At 44.9% G+C, this 18085-nt stretch overlaps 1 protein-coding gene across 4 annotated transcripts in view; it reads right to left on the bottom strand.

Moving 5' to 3' along the window:
• AFF1 (ALF transcription elongation factor 1) overlaps nucleotides 1–18085 on the bottom strand; it is a 195127-nt gene that overhangs the window by 21821 nt on the left and 155221 nt on the right. For all 4 annotated transcript variants that reach the window (XR_009548989.1, XM_060187776.1, XM_060187778.1 and 1 more), the window contains 4 exons: nucleotides 9298–9352; nucleotides 9135–9172; nucleotides 6002–6158; nucleotides 111–1004 (listed from right to left, as the gene is read on the bottom strand). Coding sequence is in view for 3 of the 4 variants with exons in the window: in XM_060187776.1 (XP_060043759.1) it covers nucleotides 111–1004; nucleotides 6002–6158; nucleotides 9135–9172; nucleotides 9298–9352 (1144 nt within the window). In the remaining variant the exon portion in view is untranslated. The remainder of the gene's footprint in view (nucleotides 1–110; nucleotides 1005–6001; nucleotides 6159–9134; nucleotides 9173–9297; nucleotides 9353–18085) is intronic.

The raw sequence follows: 18085 nt of genomic DNA, 5'->3' as shown, positions 1-18085 counted from the left end.
TAAACAAACAAACAAATAGATGGCAAAAAGGAGCACGGAGCTCAAACACAGACTTTTCGGCTTGACTAAGCAGCCCAGAGTGCTCCCAGCCCCACGGCGCATGTGCTCACCTTCCTCTTCTTGGCCTGCTTGCTGGCACTGCCTTCTGAGCTGCTCTTCTCCTCATGCACCTGCTTCCCCGCTGTGGTGGGCGGCCTGTCCTCCCGCTTCTTCTGGGGGACCCCCTTTCCAGGAGGCTGTGGGGGCCAGGACAGCAGTTCGAGGCTGATCTTCACCACCAGGCTGTGTGGTGGGGAGAGGTGCCGGGGGTCTCGGGAAGGCAGGGGGGCACCGTCCTTCCCACGGTCCTCCTGGCTCACAGCTGCTCGCCGACAGCCACTAGTCCTGCCCCGGCTGCCGTGGGGGAGCCCCTGGCTCTGTGGGAGGGGGACCAGCGACAAGTGCCCGGGGTTCCTGTCCTCCACACTGTCCTTGGGGGGCTCTGGTTCTGGTGGCGCCTTGGAGGGGCCAGGGGGGCCATGCTTCTTCCTGTCACTGGAGGTGGGCGCGGTGGGCTCCCGGCTATCCCCGGCACGAGGCCTGCCTTTCGTCTTTACCTTGGGCTTGTCCTTGGAGGTGCAGTGGGGGACTCCTGGATGTCCCTCTGGCTGCACACTGCCCCGAGAGTCCACTCCTGGCACGGGAGCCTTGGCCAGCCTCTTGGGCTGCTTGGTCCCAACAGTCTGCCTCTGTGGGGGCTCCCGATCTCGGGGGGCAGGAGACTTCTGGCAGCTTCTCTTGGCAGTGTGGGGAACTTCAGGAGGGCCCCGGGTGGCTTTACTGGAACTTCTTGGGGGAGGCTCTTTGGATTCCAGGTGTTGGTGGCCAACACCTTCAGTGCCACCCTTGGCCTTGCCATCCAGGTGCCCAGGCGAGGGAGCCGGGGCTTCTGTGGGCACTGCAGGCTGGCTGACTTTGGTCAACCAGTTGTCCAGCTGCCATTTGTTTGTTGAGGGAGGCTCAGGCTGGGGATGAGGAGAGAAGAGGGTGAGCTAATGGTGGTATGCTAGTCACCTGTAGCATGCAACCACCCCAGCCATAAACACTCTGCCTCTGTACTGTCTCTTTTCTTTCCTTCCTCCCCCCACCCAAGCCCTCTTTTTTTTTCCTGTCTAGGGGCCAGAAGGTGGTGGCACACCCAGTTCAGTGCACAAGTTACCATGAACAAGGACCCAGGTTCAAGCGCCCACTCCCCACCCATAGGAGAGAAGTCTTCGCAAGCGATGAAGCAGGTCTACAAGTGTCTCTTTATCTTTCTCCATCTCTCTTCCCTCTCAGTTTCTCTCTTCTCTACTGAACAAAAAAGAAAGGGAAAAAAAATGAACATAAGAAATGGATTTGTTGTGTAGGCACTGAGCCCCAGTGACATTCCTGGTGGCAATAAGAAAGGAAGGAAGGAAGGGGGGCAGAGAGAGAAGGAAGGATGGAAGGAAGGAAGGTCCCTATCTAGCTGCCCAGGAGATGGCACAATGGTTAATGCTTTGGACTTAAAAAGCTTGAGGCCCCAACATCACAGGTGCCAGAGCAATGTTCTAGTTCTCTGTCTTTAGTAAAAAGAACATAAAAAAGTAAAATAAAATAAAATAAATGGGGCCAGGTGATGGCACACCCAGTTAAGTGCACACAGTACAAAAAAGTACAAGGACCCTCACAAGGATACCATGGGTTCAAGGCCCCCCACCCTCCCACCCCAGTTCCCCGCCTGCAGGAAGGAAGCTTCACTAGCTGGCGAAGCAGGTCTACAGGTGTCTATCTTTAGCTCTTCCTCTCTACCTCCACCTCCACTCCTAATTTCTGTCTTATCCAATAAAATGGAAAAAAAATGGCCGCCAGAAGCACTGGATTACTAGTGCTAGCACAGAGCCCCAGCAATAACTCTGGGGGGGGGGGGGGGAACGGGACCTGTTTAAAGAGGAAATTGTAACAACAATTTAATCTTTTTAGTTAAAAAAAAATTACTGACAAACTAAGAGAGCATCATTCTGGAGTACAAGGAGTACAGGGTTGAACTCCGGCATGCAAGCCCTGTGCTCCACCACTGTGCCACACTCCTGGTCACAATAATGATTACGACAACTTTTCAAGCTGTCTTATTTTTTGGGTGACACAAGAATTGCGTTGCGCAAATACTAATAATTGACCACTAGATATTGGGTGATACTAAGCAGTGCCAACTACTGAGAAAGTTTGGTGACATAAAGGCTTTGTTCTGGTGGTGACTACACAGTAATAATGTAAGCAGCACTGACACATGTTGGCCTGTCAAGTATCCTGTCAGAAAATTGGGAGAAATGTAGAATACAAAGGATGCTTTTATCAAGGATTTTCAGAAGGCGGCCAAGGAGTAAGCTCATGAGTCTTGGTGACTATGGCATGCTTTTCAGTTGCGAACGACTTTCTTCAAGGCTTGATTTCAATTTTCCTATTTACTTAAAAAAACAGTATCAACATTCAGTGACAAGGTTTTCAGGCTATCACAGATATATACTAGCTTCCAACTCTTATTTTTTAAAGCAAACATCTATTTATTCAATACTTTTTTACTTTTATTTATTGGCTAGAGATGGAGAGAAATCAAGACAGAATGGTGAGGCAGAGACAAAGAGACACCTGCAGCATGATTTTCACTTTTCGTGAAGTTTTTCCTTGGCAGACAGGGACCAGGACCTTGAACCTGGGTCCGTAAGCATTATAACGTGTACCACCACCTGGTTCCTGGCTTCCAACTTTAATAATTAAAAAAAAAAAAAAAAAGACCAAGGCGGCCAGATTTTAGTGAATTTGCTAGCATTCCTCAATTGCTACCTATGAGGTTATTGCTGGGGCTTGCTGCTTGCACAATGAATCTATTGCTCCTGGTGGCCATTCCCCAACTCCACTCCACTCCCCCAACTTTTTTTTTTGGATAGGACAGAGAGAAACTGAGAGGGCAGGAGAGATAGAGAAGGACAAAGAAAGATACCTGCAGACCAGCTTCATTACTCATGAAACTGCCCCCACTGCAAGGGGGGGGGGGGTGCTGGGGTCTTGATCCTGGGACCTTGAGAATGCTAATGTGTATGCTCAACTGGGTGCACCATCACCCAGTCCCTCTGCTAGGATTCTTCAAACATCAAGCATGAGGGCAATGTCACAGGTACTCCATATATCACTTGGTTTTCTAAGAAACTCAGGGAGGCTGCAGAGCAGAGTTCATACTGACTATCTGTGCAAGGGATCTGGTTAAGTAGAGGGAGGTTCCCAGCTTCTGCTGTTACCACACCTGTCTAAATCTCAGCTGCTCACTGGCTGTTGATTCATCCTGCGTTCACTTGGCTATTACAGCTTATTAAAAGAATGACAGAGGCCTCCCCAGCTCCACACTCTATTGCTCCGTCGGACATCCAGGAATGTGTGTGAGATAGCGATTTGGAGTGTCCAGCAGGCATTTCTTATGAAGAAAAGTTTGAGGCCTTGGTAGAGTAAGCAGTGGTTGCACTTCTTCAGGGCAAGCTATCACTGGCATGTTTCTCATTTTTCTTCTTGCAAAAACAGGACCTCATGTATGTACTATTTTACTGATCCTAGGTTGCATACACTCATTCATTCATTCATTCATATACAATATACCAAAGAGGCACCATAGCACTGGAGGGTTCTATGGGTCCTGTGAAACTGCTTTACTTCTTTTTCACATTTAAAAAAATATTTATTTATCCCATTCTTGTTGCCCTTGTTTTCTTGTTGTAGTTATTATCATTGTTGTTATTGATGTCATCATTGTTGGGTAGGACAGAGAGAAGTGGAGAAAGGAGAGGAAAACAGAGAAGGGGAGAGAAAGACAGACAACTGCAGACCTGCTTCACCGCCTGTGAAGCAACTCCCCTGCAGGTGGGGAGCCGGGAGCTTGAACCGGGGTCCTTACTCTGGTCCTTGTACTCCGTGCCACCTGCACTTTACCCACTGAGCTACTGCCTGACTCCCAACTGCTTTACTACTATCCTCTCAAATCAGCAAATATTCATGTATTTAGTTATGAATATGGCTCTGAATATTGTGCTTTCAACTATGCACAATATATGCCTATCTCCTTTATTTTTTTATTGTCACCATGGTTATCACACAAATCTACCACTTCCATGCAGCCATCTTTTTTTCCCCTTTGAGAGAGATAGAGAGATTGAGAGAGGAAGGGGAGAAAAAAAGAGAAAGAGAGATAGACACCTGCAATACTTGCTTACTGCTTGTGAGGCTTCCTCCCTACAAGTGGGAACTGGGGGGTTAGAACATGGGCACTAAACCAGGTGTGCCATCACCTGGCACCAACCACCCCCCCTTTTTTTAATCATTTTACTGGAACATCATGGTCTTGAGAAATGTAAGCCCTGAGCATAACAAAGGAAACTGTTCAGTGACCAGAACACTGGACCTGCAAGCATGAGGTCATGAGTTTGATCCCTGACATCACATATATCAGAGAGATTCTGGATCCCACCCTCGTCTCCTTTCTCATTAATAAATAGAATCCTGAAGAAGAGCAGTAGCAATGGGTGGTGTGTGTGTGTGTGTGTGTGTGTGTGTGTGTGTGTTTATGGGGGGGGGATGCTTCAAAGTGGAGGCAAGAGGGTTTGACTCTTTTTTTAAAAAAATTATTTATTTATTTTCCCTTTTATCGCCCTTGTTGTCTAGGGGGGGGGGGGTTTTGACTCTTAATGCAAATGAAAAGAAAGCTACCTCCCTTATGGGTTGGAGCCTAACCATTTACAAAAGCACTAAAGGCCTAGTAGGCTGGTAACACTAGGCTGTTAAACTTTATGAACTGGGCAGTGACTAGATCAGGAGAATAAGCAATCACTGAGCCACTGAAAAGCCAAGACTCACTTTTTGATTCCCGCCATAAATCAGACACTGAAATGGGGTCTCTTTTCCAAGTTTTTCACCAGCCTGCTGGCAAGCCCACACTGTTTCAGATCTCATACCACTTTGTCAAATGAACTTTAAACCATCACGTTAATTTAGAAAGCAAATTTCTTAGCGTTAAAAATAGAATTGAAAGGCAGCCTGGGGGGATGGGCAGCTGAGAGTAGGATGTACACATGTGAAGGTCAGGGTTCAATCCCAGGTCCAGCACTGTGTATGCCACAGCTGAGTGCTGCACTGATCTCAATCTCTCTCTCTCTCTCTCTGATTTTGAGAAACAGAATAAAGAAGGGGGGAGCACAGTGGTTATATAGGAAGGCCTTCATGGTTGAAATAACAAAAGTTCCAGGTCCACTCTCCAGCACCACCAGATGCCGGGGGTGGAAGGGGTGGGAGGGTGGTGGGAAGCTGAAAAGAGAGAATAGAGTCTACTCCTTGCCATGTACATGGTCCAGGTTTGAGTCCCAACACCATGAGAAAGGTCAGTGCTCTCTCCTCCTCTCTGAACGAGAAATATCAGCTTGGGAAGAGTGAAATTAAAGACTTGAAGCCCTGGGGCTCCACACACAACCAAGAGGGACAGGCAGGATTAAACTAATGACAATGACCCCTGCTTCGTGTGGAGTAGAGGGGGCAAGGGACACAGACCTGGAAGAATCACCGCTGTCCCCTTAATGACTGGCTCTTAGGGATTTGAAAATAGAATATCCTCCATGACTTCTTTCTAGTTCATGGCCCAACCCTTTGCTAAATCAGGCTGTCTCCTCTGGGTCTCTTTAATTCATGCTTCCCAAAGACTTCAAAAGAGTGTTTTCATCAATGTTACAAGAGCAGTGAACTGCAAGGAAGGAAGATGGTGCAACAATAGTCTTCATGTGCTACTTGTCAAAGCAACAACAAGAGTGACAGCAGAGTGGAAACAGAAGAGAGGGGACTCCTCACTTCCAGACCACCACTGCCAAATGGTTGGGAGGAGCTGGGCAGACAGGACGGGTAGAACTCCTCTCAGTCACCTAGAGATGCCTGCAGGTGGGGTGGGGTGAGGGGGGTGGGGACGCAATACCTCGGGAGCTGGCGTTTCTAAGGGCTCATTCTCTTCACTGTCGCTTGAGCTGCTTTCGCTCTCTGAGTCCGAGGAGCTATCAGAGTCGCTGGTGCTCTCTGACTCGGCGCTGCTGGAATGTGCTGAGGCCACAGCTTCCTGAAGAGACTGGGGAGCACTGCAGGAAAAGCCAGTGGTCAGGTCCCAGGAGGCTGTACCCCCTTCACCCAGGCTCTCTCCCCACTCCCCCACTACCTGGCAGTACTTACTAGCTGCCCAGTCCTCCAGCTGGGAGAGGGACTCACAGCACCCAATGCCCACCCCCAGTCCCCAACAGAATTAGTATTAGAACTTTCAACCAGCTCACCAGACAACTTCATAAAAGAGAAGAAGCCTGTGGGGTTCTGCTCCTGAAGAATAACCAAGCTATGCAAAATGGCAGTGAGGTGCTGAGGGCTTAGTAGTGGGCAGGGGTTTTAAGAAGCCATGGCCTGGGCTGGCTGCTTGCTTTTCTAAATAAAGTTTTGTTTGAGATACTTCTGCACTCGTCCTGCCGGGCACTGCCCATGTTTGCTGAGTGCAGCAGCAGGTGTGACTTGGACAGCATGGCTCAGACCTTGCACTTCCTACTGCCTGACCCTTTCAGCGTGTGGGCCCTGGATATGTGACCACAAACAGTTCATTTCATGACAAAGCAACCCATACACTTAAGCCTCCCTGTTTTAGTATGTTAAAACTAACCTATAGCGGGAGTCGGGCTGTAGCACAGCGGGTTAAGCGCAGGTGGCGCAAAGCACAAGGACAGGCATAAGGATCCCAGTTTGAACCCTGGCTCCCCACCTGCAGGGGAGTCGCTTCACAGGAGGTGAAGCAGGTCTGCAGGTGTCTATCTTTCTCTCCTCCTCTCAGTCTTCCCCTCCTCTCTCCATTTCTCTGTCCGATCCAACAATGACAACAACAATAATAACTACAACAATAAAACAACAAGGGCAACAAAAGGGAATAAATAAATAAAATTAAAAAAAAAAACTAACCTATAGCATGGAGGCCAAAGACTAGTGAGCTCTAGTACCCTTCCTTTGGAAAGTGACCTCAAAAGCAATCCTGTGAATTCTTGGCCAGAATTCTAAAATGTGCCAGTCTTTATGCTCTCCCCCAAATACCAGCTGAAACAGGGACTAACTACTGCAACTTTTAAGACTAAGGCATGGGTGGGGGCACTGGTTGGTGGTAATGCACCTGGTAGAGTGCACACATCACAGTGCCCAAAGACTCAAGTTCAAGTCCCTGTCCAAAAACAAACATACAAAAAAATAATAATAATAATAAAGTACCGGCTCTTATGTCAGTGAGAGCATATGTACTGAGTACAATGCTAGACACATGCAGAATTCAAAGCTGTGCTCCTAGATGCTACTATTTAAACCACATCAGTAAAGTATGCTCCTAAAAGCCTCTGGTGGCCTCAGAGGTGGCACAGTGGCTGAAGCCTTAGACTCTCAAGCATGAGGTCCTGGGTTTGATGCCCAGCATGATGCTCTGATTCTCTCCTCACTCACAGATAAATTACATATATAATTTACTTCCCAAAGCTACTTAAAATGTTTTCAAAATAATAACTTCACTAAAGAGAACCATGCTTAGAATTACAACAATAAAAAAAAAAATTGAGTAGTAAGTAGAAGCAGTAACTGAGGTGATCTTTAAAACACACTCCATGATGATAAACTCCTCATACAAACTGCTAGGTCAAATATGTAACTCTTCACACTGGTAGCTGAAAGGCTTAAGCCAGTCCTCTTGTCTTTAACTTATCCCTATCTTGTGTGGTATTATTTTCTTTTTTTCCACTTTTTAGTAAAGCTACTTTGTCATATTTTGGGTCATCGTAAGCCACCAGAAGTGACTGAATGAGACATAAGCAAACAAGATCTTATGAATCCTGAAACTTAATCCCCCTTCACATAAACTGTGACATCAGATTTCTAGAGTTCCCATTTCAAAAAATTAAAGTATCCCATCTTCAAAATTAAAGAACCACATTTTCTGAGATAACTTTCCCACCACCCCTCCCCAAGCACTGCTCAGCTCTGGCTTCTGATGGTACTGGGGATGGAATCTGGGACCCTTGGTGCCTCAGGCGTGGAATTTGTTTTGCATAACCTTCATGCTGTCAGCTCAAGGCTAGTTTTTTCAAAGTGAAAATAGCACTCTGGCACTCTAAAAGGTACTGATTTTTCCCCCTTTCCCCCCACCCCCCTTCTCTTGCCTCCAAGGGTTATTGCTAAGGCTCGGTACCTGCACTATACTATGAATCCACTGCTCCTGCGGGCCATTTTTCCCATTTTGTTGCCCTTGTTACTGTTGCTATTGCTGTTGGATAGTACAGTGAGAAATTGAGAGAGGCGGGGAAGACAGAGAGGGGGAGAGAAAGATAGACACCTGCAGACCTGTTTCACCACCCGTGAAGCAAGCCCCTGCAAGTGGGGAGCCAGAATTCGAACCGGTCCTTGCACTTCGCACCATGTGTGTTTAACCTGCCGTGCTACTGCCTGGACCTCCTGATTTTTATTTTTTTTAAGCAGTGAGACAGTAAGGAAGTTTAAATAAATAAGATAATTTCTAGGAATAATTCTGATTAAGACATACCTGAAGACACAGCAAATCTGTTGCTTTTATGAAAACACTGAATTCTTTAGTGTAATATTTCAAATACTGGTTACATAATACTGTGATGAAGGAATTTTTAAATTCTGAAAAATGCTATACACTCAAGCTGATGCCTTAGGTGAATGATTCTATGCAATGGTGTAGCCCATGTCTCTATGACTGCCTTAAATTTCCAAACTATCAGGCAGATGTTGTCTTTTAACTGTGAGCCTCCATCTTTTTCCCCAAGAAGAAGAAATGAAAGTCTTTAATAAGCACTACTTTTCTCCTTCTACCAGGTGGGGGTTAAAAAAAAAAAAAAAAAGGGTGGGGCAGATAGCATAATGGTTATGCAAAGAGACTCTCATGCCTGAGGCTCCAGAGTCCCAGATACAATCCCACACACCACCACCATAAACCAGAGCTGAGGTAGCGATCTGGAAAACAAACAAACAAAAAAAAAAGCAAATATTTTGAACAGAGGAGGAGAAACTGCACACAGTACCTTGGAGGTGCAGATGTAGAAGGAGGCTTCTCGGGGGCCTGGGCGTTCAAAGTAAGGGAGAGCAGGACCAGGGGAAGAGCAAAACACAGATTAAGATCAGCAAGTCAGGAATGCTAGGCAGATTCAAAAGAATGCCTGGTGTTGTGCGGTGCCCAAAACTTACTTGTTCATGGTCGCTGTCCTCACTGTCACTGAGCTGAAGGTCATCTTCAAGCATGCTGCAGAGGACAGGGACAGAGACTTAAAGTCATGTAAGGGGCCTGGGAGATGGAGCAGTGGATAAAGCACTGAGCTCTAAAATGAGGTCCCAAGTTCAATCTCTGCTATTCACCACGCCAGAGTGATGCTCTGGTTCTCTTCCTCTCTCATTTAAAAAAAAAAAAAAAAAGTATCTGAAAAATGAGAGAGAGAGAGAGAGAGAGAGAGAGAGAGAGAGAGAAAAAAAGAATACCTTCATTTAAAAGAATGTCTTTTGTTCCATTAGAACAGTAAACATGCTTTGTAAGACAAAAGAGGGGTAAGGATGATGTACATTTTATTTAGTCGCCAAATACTTTTTCTGTCTTACAAATTATGACACAGAAACAAGGCTAATCCAAGTTCCCTATTAGAATCATATTCTGAGCATTACAAGTAGAGCTACCACGAGACAGAGATTTGTTGCCAGCTCCAAGACTAATGTCCTCACACCCCAGTAAATTAAGGACAGGGTCTACAACATGAGCAACAACAAAGAAAAGAAGGGGGAGAGAAATGTATAAACAAAGCATTCAAATCACTTTCTTCTATGAGCAAGTGACTGACCATTAAATGAGTCACCCTTGAATGAATGATTATATGTAGAGTGCTTCAAATTCAGCCAAGTACTTGCAAGTACCAAGAATGCACCACACGGGAAGACGTATGAAGTTATCAAGGTGACAACTGGCACCAGCAGCGAGAGAGGATTAGCTTCTGTCTCTGTTTAAATGATATGACTACTGAGCCCGGTTTATTCACACATAGAAAATAATCTATCTGCTTGAGTACTAATCAATAAAATAATCAGTAAAGAGAGCAATAATACTAATAGTCGTTGTCTAGAAAGTATGACTGAACTTTATAAACTTCTGTTATTGTTCTGATGACAATTTAAGAACAAAATCTCTTCTCAAAGCTACACGAATAACCTGCCTGCGGGCAATCTGGCTGGTAACATCTAAATAGCAAAAGCAAACATTTTCCAACCTGTGCGTATTTATTCATGTCCTAGACTCTTCTCTCTTCTCTCTCTCTGTTGTCCCTTCACCATCCTGCACAGAGACTCTCAGATGCCAAAGGAACAAGTTGGTAATGTCTCCCTCCCACTTGTCCCCAAATTTATGAGTGTGATTATGGGAGGAAACATTAAATGACAGTTGAAAAACAAGACCCAAGTATCTCTGATGCTGGGGGAAAGGGGGGTGCACTACAATACTGCACCTCTTTAACACTCTGCTAGCAGTTTCTACTCCAGAACCATACTGTGAGCCACACCAAGTGAGCTGTGGACAAGATTGTCTAGGGAGTCTGGTTAAGTCAGTACACAATCTATCAAAAAGAAAAGACGGAACTGCTGCTGGCACACAACACTGTGATTCTGCCAAGGGACTACTTTCACCAACAAATGTACTAAAAACATCCTTCGATGACTTTCTGGAAAATATGAAAGCTGTTAGCTTCTTGTAAGTGTAGGGTCTTGCTCAATATTTCTCTGGTGTCAATTAAATCTGCCTTTTAGCAAGGCTTGGAAACACAGCCTTTAGACATGGGGCTTGGCAGCCAGAAGACATAATGGTGCACCAGAAAAAAAGCCACTCAACAGGTTTACTGCTGAGGTGGCTTCACTGCGACACACGAGCAGCAAGATAAAGTTTGATCTTCAGAATCATCATGGGGGTTAGCACAAGTAGGGAATGAAAAAAAAAAAAAATCCTGGCAACCTATTTAATACTCACCACTAATAATAAAACCCTAATAAATGGACCTCTTTGTTTTTTAGTCATTGGGGTGTTTTGTTGAAAGAGGGCGTGCATGCTTCAATTCCTTGCAGCACCGACCGTCATGTGACGCATTTCCTGTTGCGGGGGCAGAAGCTTGCTGCCCCTGGTTACTGAATGCCAGGCCTCCACCAATGACATCTCCTGATGTGAGTCCAAGAGTGTGGCTCCGAGAGAACAAAGAGCACGAAAAAAATACTCTCCCAGCATCTGAAAACTTGAGGACCTAGGAGCTGAGGGGCAGTAGTCTCTGAAACAGTTGTGGTAGATTTCTCCAAAGAGATGTTCATTCAAAAGGGGGAAGGATATGGGTTAAGCCTTGGAGCACAACACAGGGAAAAGTTTCATGAGTGATGAAGCAGTGCTGCTGTATTTCTCTGTCTCTGTCTCTGTATCTCTCTTCTCTCCCTCTTTGGCCTTCGTTTTTTGTGTTTTTTTTTATTGTTGTTGTAATTATTGTTGTTGTTACTGATGTCGTCGCTGTTGGATAGGACAGAGAGAAATGGAGACAGGAGAGGAAAACAGAGAGGGAGAGAGAAAGATAGACACCTGCAGACCTGCTTCACCGCTTGTGAAGTGACTCCCCTGCAGGTGGGGAGCCAGGGGCTCAAACCAGGATCTTTATGCAGGCCCTTGAGCTTCGAGCCATGTGCGCTTAAGCTACCGCCTGACTCCTTGCCTCTTTGACCTTCTATCTACAGCAGGGGTGGGGAACATCTGGCCCTCAGAATCACTTGGTCTGGCTTTGCCAAGGCAACCGTCAGGTGGGATGTGAAATTCAGTTAAGTGTCAAATTTTTAAGTTGGTAGTTTTGCATGGCTGGAGAATGGTGTAATGAATATTGAAATGGCCCTTGGCTGCACCTGATCTAGATGCAAGAAACAAAACAGCCACAAGGATTGGTGATCTTGTGTAGTCACTGAGCCCCCGTGTACCTTGGTGGGAAAGGGGGGTGGGGGGGACTGAGGAGGTTGTTCAGTAGCAAGAGCCCAAGCCTTGCAAGCATGAGGTCCTAAGTTTGGTCTCTGGTACCAATAACATATTGGTACTCTGCTCATTCTCTCTCTCTCTCTCTCTCTCTCTCTCTCTCTCTCTCTCTCTCTCTCTCGCCCACACACACACACACACACACACACACTAAATAAGCAAATAAATCATTTACCAGGCAAGTAAAACAAAAATGTTTCATATTCATGAAGGAGGGGTGCGGGCTTCAGACATGGCAAGTTCCTGGGAGTGATTTTACACAGTGGTCTGAGGACTGCTGCAAGTACAACCAACAATTACAGAACTTTCCAGAAACCAGCATTGATCATGACACCTGGGATGGGTAACAACATGAACCAGCATGCTAGCACTGGGGAAACATACACACAAGATCTTTTATAAAGTTTTCTCTCAACTCAGGTAAGAAAGTTATTGACGGGGAGTCGGGTGGTAGCGCAGCAGGTTAAGTGCACATGGAGCAAAGCACAAGGACGGGAGTTAAGAATCCTGGGTCGAGCCCCTGGCTCCCCACCTGCAGGGGAGTTGCTTCACAGGCGGTAAAGCAGGTCTGCAGGTGTCTATCTTTCTTTCCCCCCCGTCTTCCCTTCCTCTCTCCGTTTCTCTCTGTCCTATCTAATGACGATGACATCAACAAAAATAACTACAACAACAATAATAAACAAGGGCAGCAAAAGGGAAAATAAACAAATTAATATAACAAATTTTAAAAAAGAAAAGAAAGTTATTGACAAATTAGAATTATTGTCTGCTGACACAGAAGCTTAGTTGTGAAAACTGTTAGAGTTTCTTTAAGAGGAATCTATGTTGTTGAAAACATAACCTAAGGATTGGTAAGAGTTTTATTTCTAGAGAAAAAGAAAACATTGTGAAATAATCAGCTTGACTTCCCTGCTTGCCCCCACAATCCCATTTGAAAGCAGAATACTGGCCCAGACTAAATAGTCCTTCATAGACCTACATGTGGAAGAACTGGCCCTGGGTTGCCACAAGGGACAGAATTACAATAGACCCAAGTAAGCCCCTGTGCTCCCACCTGAAGAGATTCAGCTCTCTCAGACCCCATCTGACCCATGGCCATGAAACCTACACCAAGAGAACACAAGGTCTGAGAGACACACCTCTTCCGACTGACTCAGATGGAAGCTTTTCCAGGACAAGACCAAGGTCTCTGCAGCTTTGTCATTTCTGTATGGAGAATGTGACAGGCACCCTCCTTCCTGAGTTAAGTAACCCCATCACAGAGTCACGCCCACTGTGTGACCGGAATGTCACATGCCTTCGCTCATGACCCTGGGGGCTGGTTCTGAGTGGGAGGAGGTAACAGGCAGAACAGTCACCTAACTGGCCTAAGGTCCAGCTGGAGGAGCCAGGATGAAAAGGCAGCCTTAGCACATCTATGTGCAGGACAATGCTACCTACAGGCACCAAGACCTGAAAGCAAGCCAACAGTCCAATGACAGGTGAGTGAAGCAAGAAGGTAGGAACAGCTGAAACTCTGGCTTTAGCTAGAACACAGATGAGCCTGGACTGCCTCCCACGTGAAAGGACATTTTCTGCTTTAATAATCTGTAGTTTTGTTTTGACAAATAAATCCTTGTGTCTTACTAGTTTCAAAAAGGAGAGGGGGAATAGCATAATGGTTAAGTAAAGAGACTCTCATGCCTGAGGCTCCAAAGTCCCAGGTTCAATCCCCCGTACCACCATGAGCCAGAGATGAACAGTGCTCTGGTAAATAAATAAATAAATATATAAATAAATATTTTAATTAGAATAAAAAACAACACAGACAACAAGGGGGAGAAAATGGCCTCCAGGAACTGTGGATTCGTAGTGCAGGCACCGAGCCCCAGAGATAACCCTGGAAGCCAAAATAAAAATGAAAATAATAATAATAATAAGACAAAGAAGAAGGAGGAGGAGGAGAAAGAAACGAGTTAAACAGGGTGGTGGTACTCCAAGTTGAGTGCACGTGTTACCATATGCAATGACCTGGATTCAAGCCTCTGGTCCCTGCAGGGGGGACACTTCATGAGTGGTGAAGAAGTGCTGCAGGTGTCTTTCTCTCACTCTATAACCTCCTTCCCCCTAATCTTCTCTTTGTCCTGTCAAATAAAAGAAGTGGGGAAGCGAAAAGATGTCCCCCAAGAGCAGTGGATTCACCATGCATGACTGAACCCCAGCAACAATCCTGGTGGCAAGAAGGAAAAAAATAATCCTGAAGGAAATAACTAAATAAGGAATTGAGGTCTGGGAGGTGGCACAATGGATAAAGCATTAAACTCTCAAGAGTGAGGTCTCAAACGTAATCCCTGGCAGTACATATACCAGCCAGAGTGATGTCTGGTTTTCTTTCTTTCCTATCTCTTTCTATCTCTCTCATTAACTAATATATATCAATGAGTAGGGGCCAGACGGTAGCACAACTAGAGTGAAGCGTAAGGACCAGCACAACGATCCTGGTTAGAGCCCCTGGCTCCTCATCTGCAGTGGGGGGTCACTTCATAAATGATGAAGCAGGTCTGCAGGTGTCTATCTTTCTCTCCCCCTCTCTGAATCTCTCTCTGTCCTATCCAACAACAACTACAACAACAACTATGGAAAAAAGATGGCTACCAGGAACAGTGGATTCATAGTGCAGGCACTGAAGCCAAACAAAAAAAACAAGAAGGAAAAAACCAGCCAAACAAATAAATAAAATGAAGGAGTTAAGACACAAGGATATAAATAAGGGCAAATTTGAAATTGATGAATAAGATTCAATCAGTTAAGTATGACAAGATTGAAGGATTGACTTACTGGAAACCACAAACAAAACTTGAAAAATTATGAAAATCACTTCTGTATATACATAGCTTATAACTATATAGTGAAGTGTAAACATGCTATTTTAAATTTTAATTAAATTTATAGTTTAATCTTGTATTTATTCTGAACTTTTGCAACATGCCAGGCCCTGCCATGCCACAAATATCACAGAGGTGAAAAACACAGTAACTGAGCTACATGGACACAACATTAAGCAGATAAAGAGCCCTACACTTGTTACACTTACTACTAAAGAGAAGAGAGGAAAAGGAAAACATATGCTTTCTCTATGAGTGAAATGTCTATGGGGCAAGTAGGGAGGTGGTCCAGCAGGCTGATCACAAAACTCACATGTGTGACATGCTTGATTTAATCCTTGGCATCACATATACCAGGGCTCTATCATGTAATGTATCCATCTAATACAAAAGAACCCTCTTGGAAAGAAACTACTTACTGCCACCTCAGCAAAGTCTCAAAGGAAGTATACACCCACCGTAGCCATAACTCCTCGAAAGTACCTGCATGCTCACTGCCTTGTGGTCCCTGAGAGAAGTACAACTGCCCACTTGGCATGTGAGAAGGCCTCAGCAGCCCTTGGCCAGTCGCGGGAAGTATCCATCAATTCAGGCCCTTCCATCCTTCATAGTCAGTTGGCACTGAGTGCCAAGATGGACCAAGCTCTCCAGACTCTGCTCAACGACATCAAGAGGCACAGGGGACCCCTCGCCTAGGCCCCTAAGACTCCTCAGGCATAATGAAGAAATGGAGGAACTCACCCACACTGAGGAATCAAGGCAAATTTATCAGAAAGGTCCAAAGACACCAGAGATCAGTGAGCTTCCTGAAGCAAAGCCACAATCATAATGGCACTCATCAAAATGAGGTCAGCAGAAGAGAATCTCAACAAGACTAGGGCAAGTAGGGGGAAAGTTCTAACAGAAACTACAGAGCTGGAGGACACTGTAACTTGAACTACCAAAAATACAACTGTGGAATGACAGCAGCTAAAGGAAAATAAGTGAGCTTGAGGAGAAGGCAGAGACCAATAGAGTAAATAAGAAATGGAGAAAAAATTACTTCAGTGACGATGACACAAAGTCCAGAGGAACAATATTTGGATCAAAGGGGATCCAATAAGAGGAGAGAAAAAGGAGAATTCTTATTTGAAGAAAATAATAGCCAAGGAACTTCTCCAAACTAAGGAAGCAGATCCAGATCCAGCAAGCTTAGAGGCCCAAACAAAATAAATTCAGATGACCAATGAGAGACAATCATTGAAATGGTAAAGATCAAAGATAAAGAGTGAATCCTAAAAGCAACAAGAGAAAAAGCAATGGCTCACATATGAGGAATACCTGTAAGATTATTAGCAGATTTCTCAACAGAAATGTTAAAAGTCAGAAGGCAATAGCAGGCTAAGTTTAAAGTACAAATGGAAACAATCTCGATCCAAGAATCCCCTACCCGACTAGGCTATCAATCAGAATTGAGGAAGTGTTAAAAGAGCTTTTCAGATAAACAGCAGCTGAAGAATTCATACCACCAAACCTGCTAATCAAGAAGTATTAAAGGGACTTCCATAAAAGGAAAGGAAATTCCTACTGTGAAAAGCAAGATACCTAATAACTGCAAAATGTCTGAGAAGAAAAAGAGAAATAATGGGGACATTTAGAAAAAACTCAAGGTTGCCTTGTCTTCGATTAAAAACACGATCTAAGTCTAGAACCCTAGATGTAAACTAACGTGAGCATCAAAACAAAAGTCAATTAGATAAAGCATACGGTGGAGCCTAAGAAGTGGGACAGTGGATAAAGCACTGGGTTCTTGTGGTCCAGGAGGTGGCGCAGTGGATAAAGTGTTGGGCTCTCAAGCATGAAATCCTGAGTTCAATCCCCAGCAGCAAATGTACTGGAGTGATGTCTGGTTCTTTCTCTCTCTCCTCTTATCCCTCTCATTAATAAAAATAAATAAATAAATAAGCATTGGGTTCTCAAGCATGAGGTCCCACGTCAGATCACTGGCATCACCTATTCCAGAGTGATACTCTGGTGTGTTCTCTCAATAAATAAATTAAATCTTAAACAAACAAAATGCAAAGATACCCTACTAATAGAGAATGTATCCAACACATCTAACAAAAGGTCAATATCCAAAATATGCAGAAGAGAATTCATGAAACTCAACACCAAACAACCCCATCACTTAATTGGGAGCTGAACAATTACTTCACTAAAGACACACACATGACCCACAGGCATCAGGGAAAAAACAAACCTGCATCTAATCACTATAATCAGAGAAAGGCAACCATGAGAGATCTGGGGGAATGTCCTACATCACAAAGGCCAAAACACAGTCAATGAATGGCAAGTGGGGGGCTGGGAGGGGAGAGTTGAGTTGATCCTTGGCACTGCATATGCTAGAGTGATATTCTAGTTCTCATTCTTTCATAAATAAATAGATAAATCTTTAAAATGCCAGAAGCACTAAATGCTGATAAAAGGGAAATGTAAATTTTAGCCCCTAGGGGAAAAGGTGTAGACATTGTTCAAACATAAAAATAATGGTGGGGGGAGTGGTCCGGGAAGTGGCGCAATAGATAAAGCACTGGACCCTTAAGCATGGGGTCCCGAGTTCAATCCCCAGCATCACATGTACCAGAATAATGTCTGCTTCTTTATCTCCTGCTATCTTTCTCATTAATAAATAAAATCTTTTAAAAAGATAAACAAAAAATAATGGTGGGTGGAAGATGCCTGAGACTCCAAAGTCCCTGGTTCAATCCTTCACATCACCGTAAGCCAGAGCTAAACAGTGCTCTGGGAAAAAGCAGAAGAAAGAATAAAAATAGAGCCACCGGGGCCAGAAAGTAGCACACTGGGTTAAGTGCACATAGTGCAAAGTGCAAGTACTGATGCAAGGATCCCAGTTTGAGCCCCCAGCTCCCCACCTACAGGGGGGTCGCTTCACAAGCAATGAAGCAGGTCTACAGGTGTCTATCTTTCTCTCTCCCTCTGTATCTTCCCCATCTCTCTCCTTGCCCTATCCAACAACAGTAGCAACAACAACAATAGAAAAATGGCCACCAGGAGCAGTGGATTCATAGTGCTGGCACCA

Source organism: Erinaceus europaeus, chromosome 3 (genome assembly GCF_950295315.1).
Source record: "Erinaceus europaeus chromosome 3, mEriEur2.1, whole genome shotgun sequence".
NCBI lineage: Eukaryota > Metazoa > Chordata > Mammalia > Eulipotyphla > Erinaceidae > Erinaceus > Erinaceus europaeus.
This window is presented reverse-complemented; position numbering and strand designations above follow the sequence as displayed.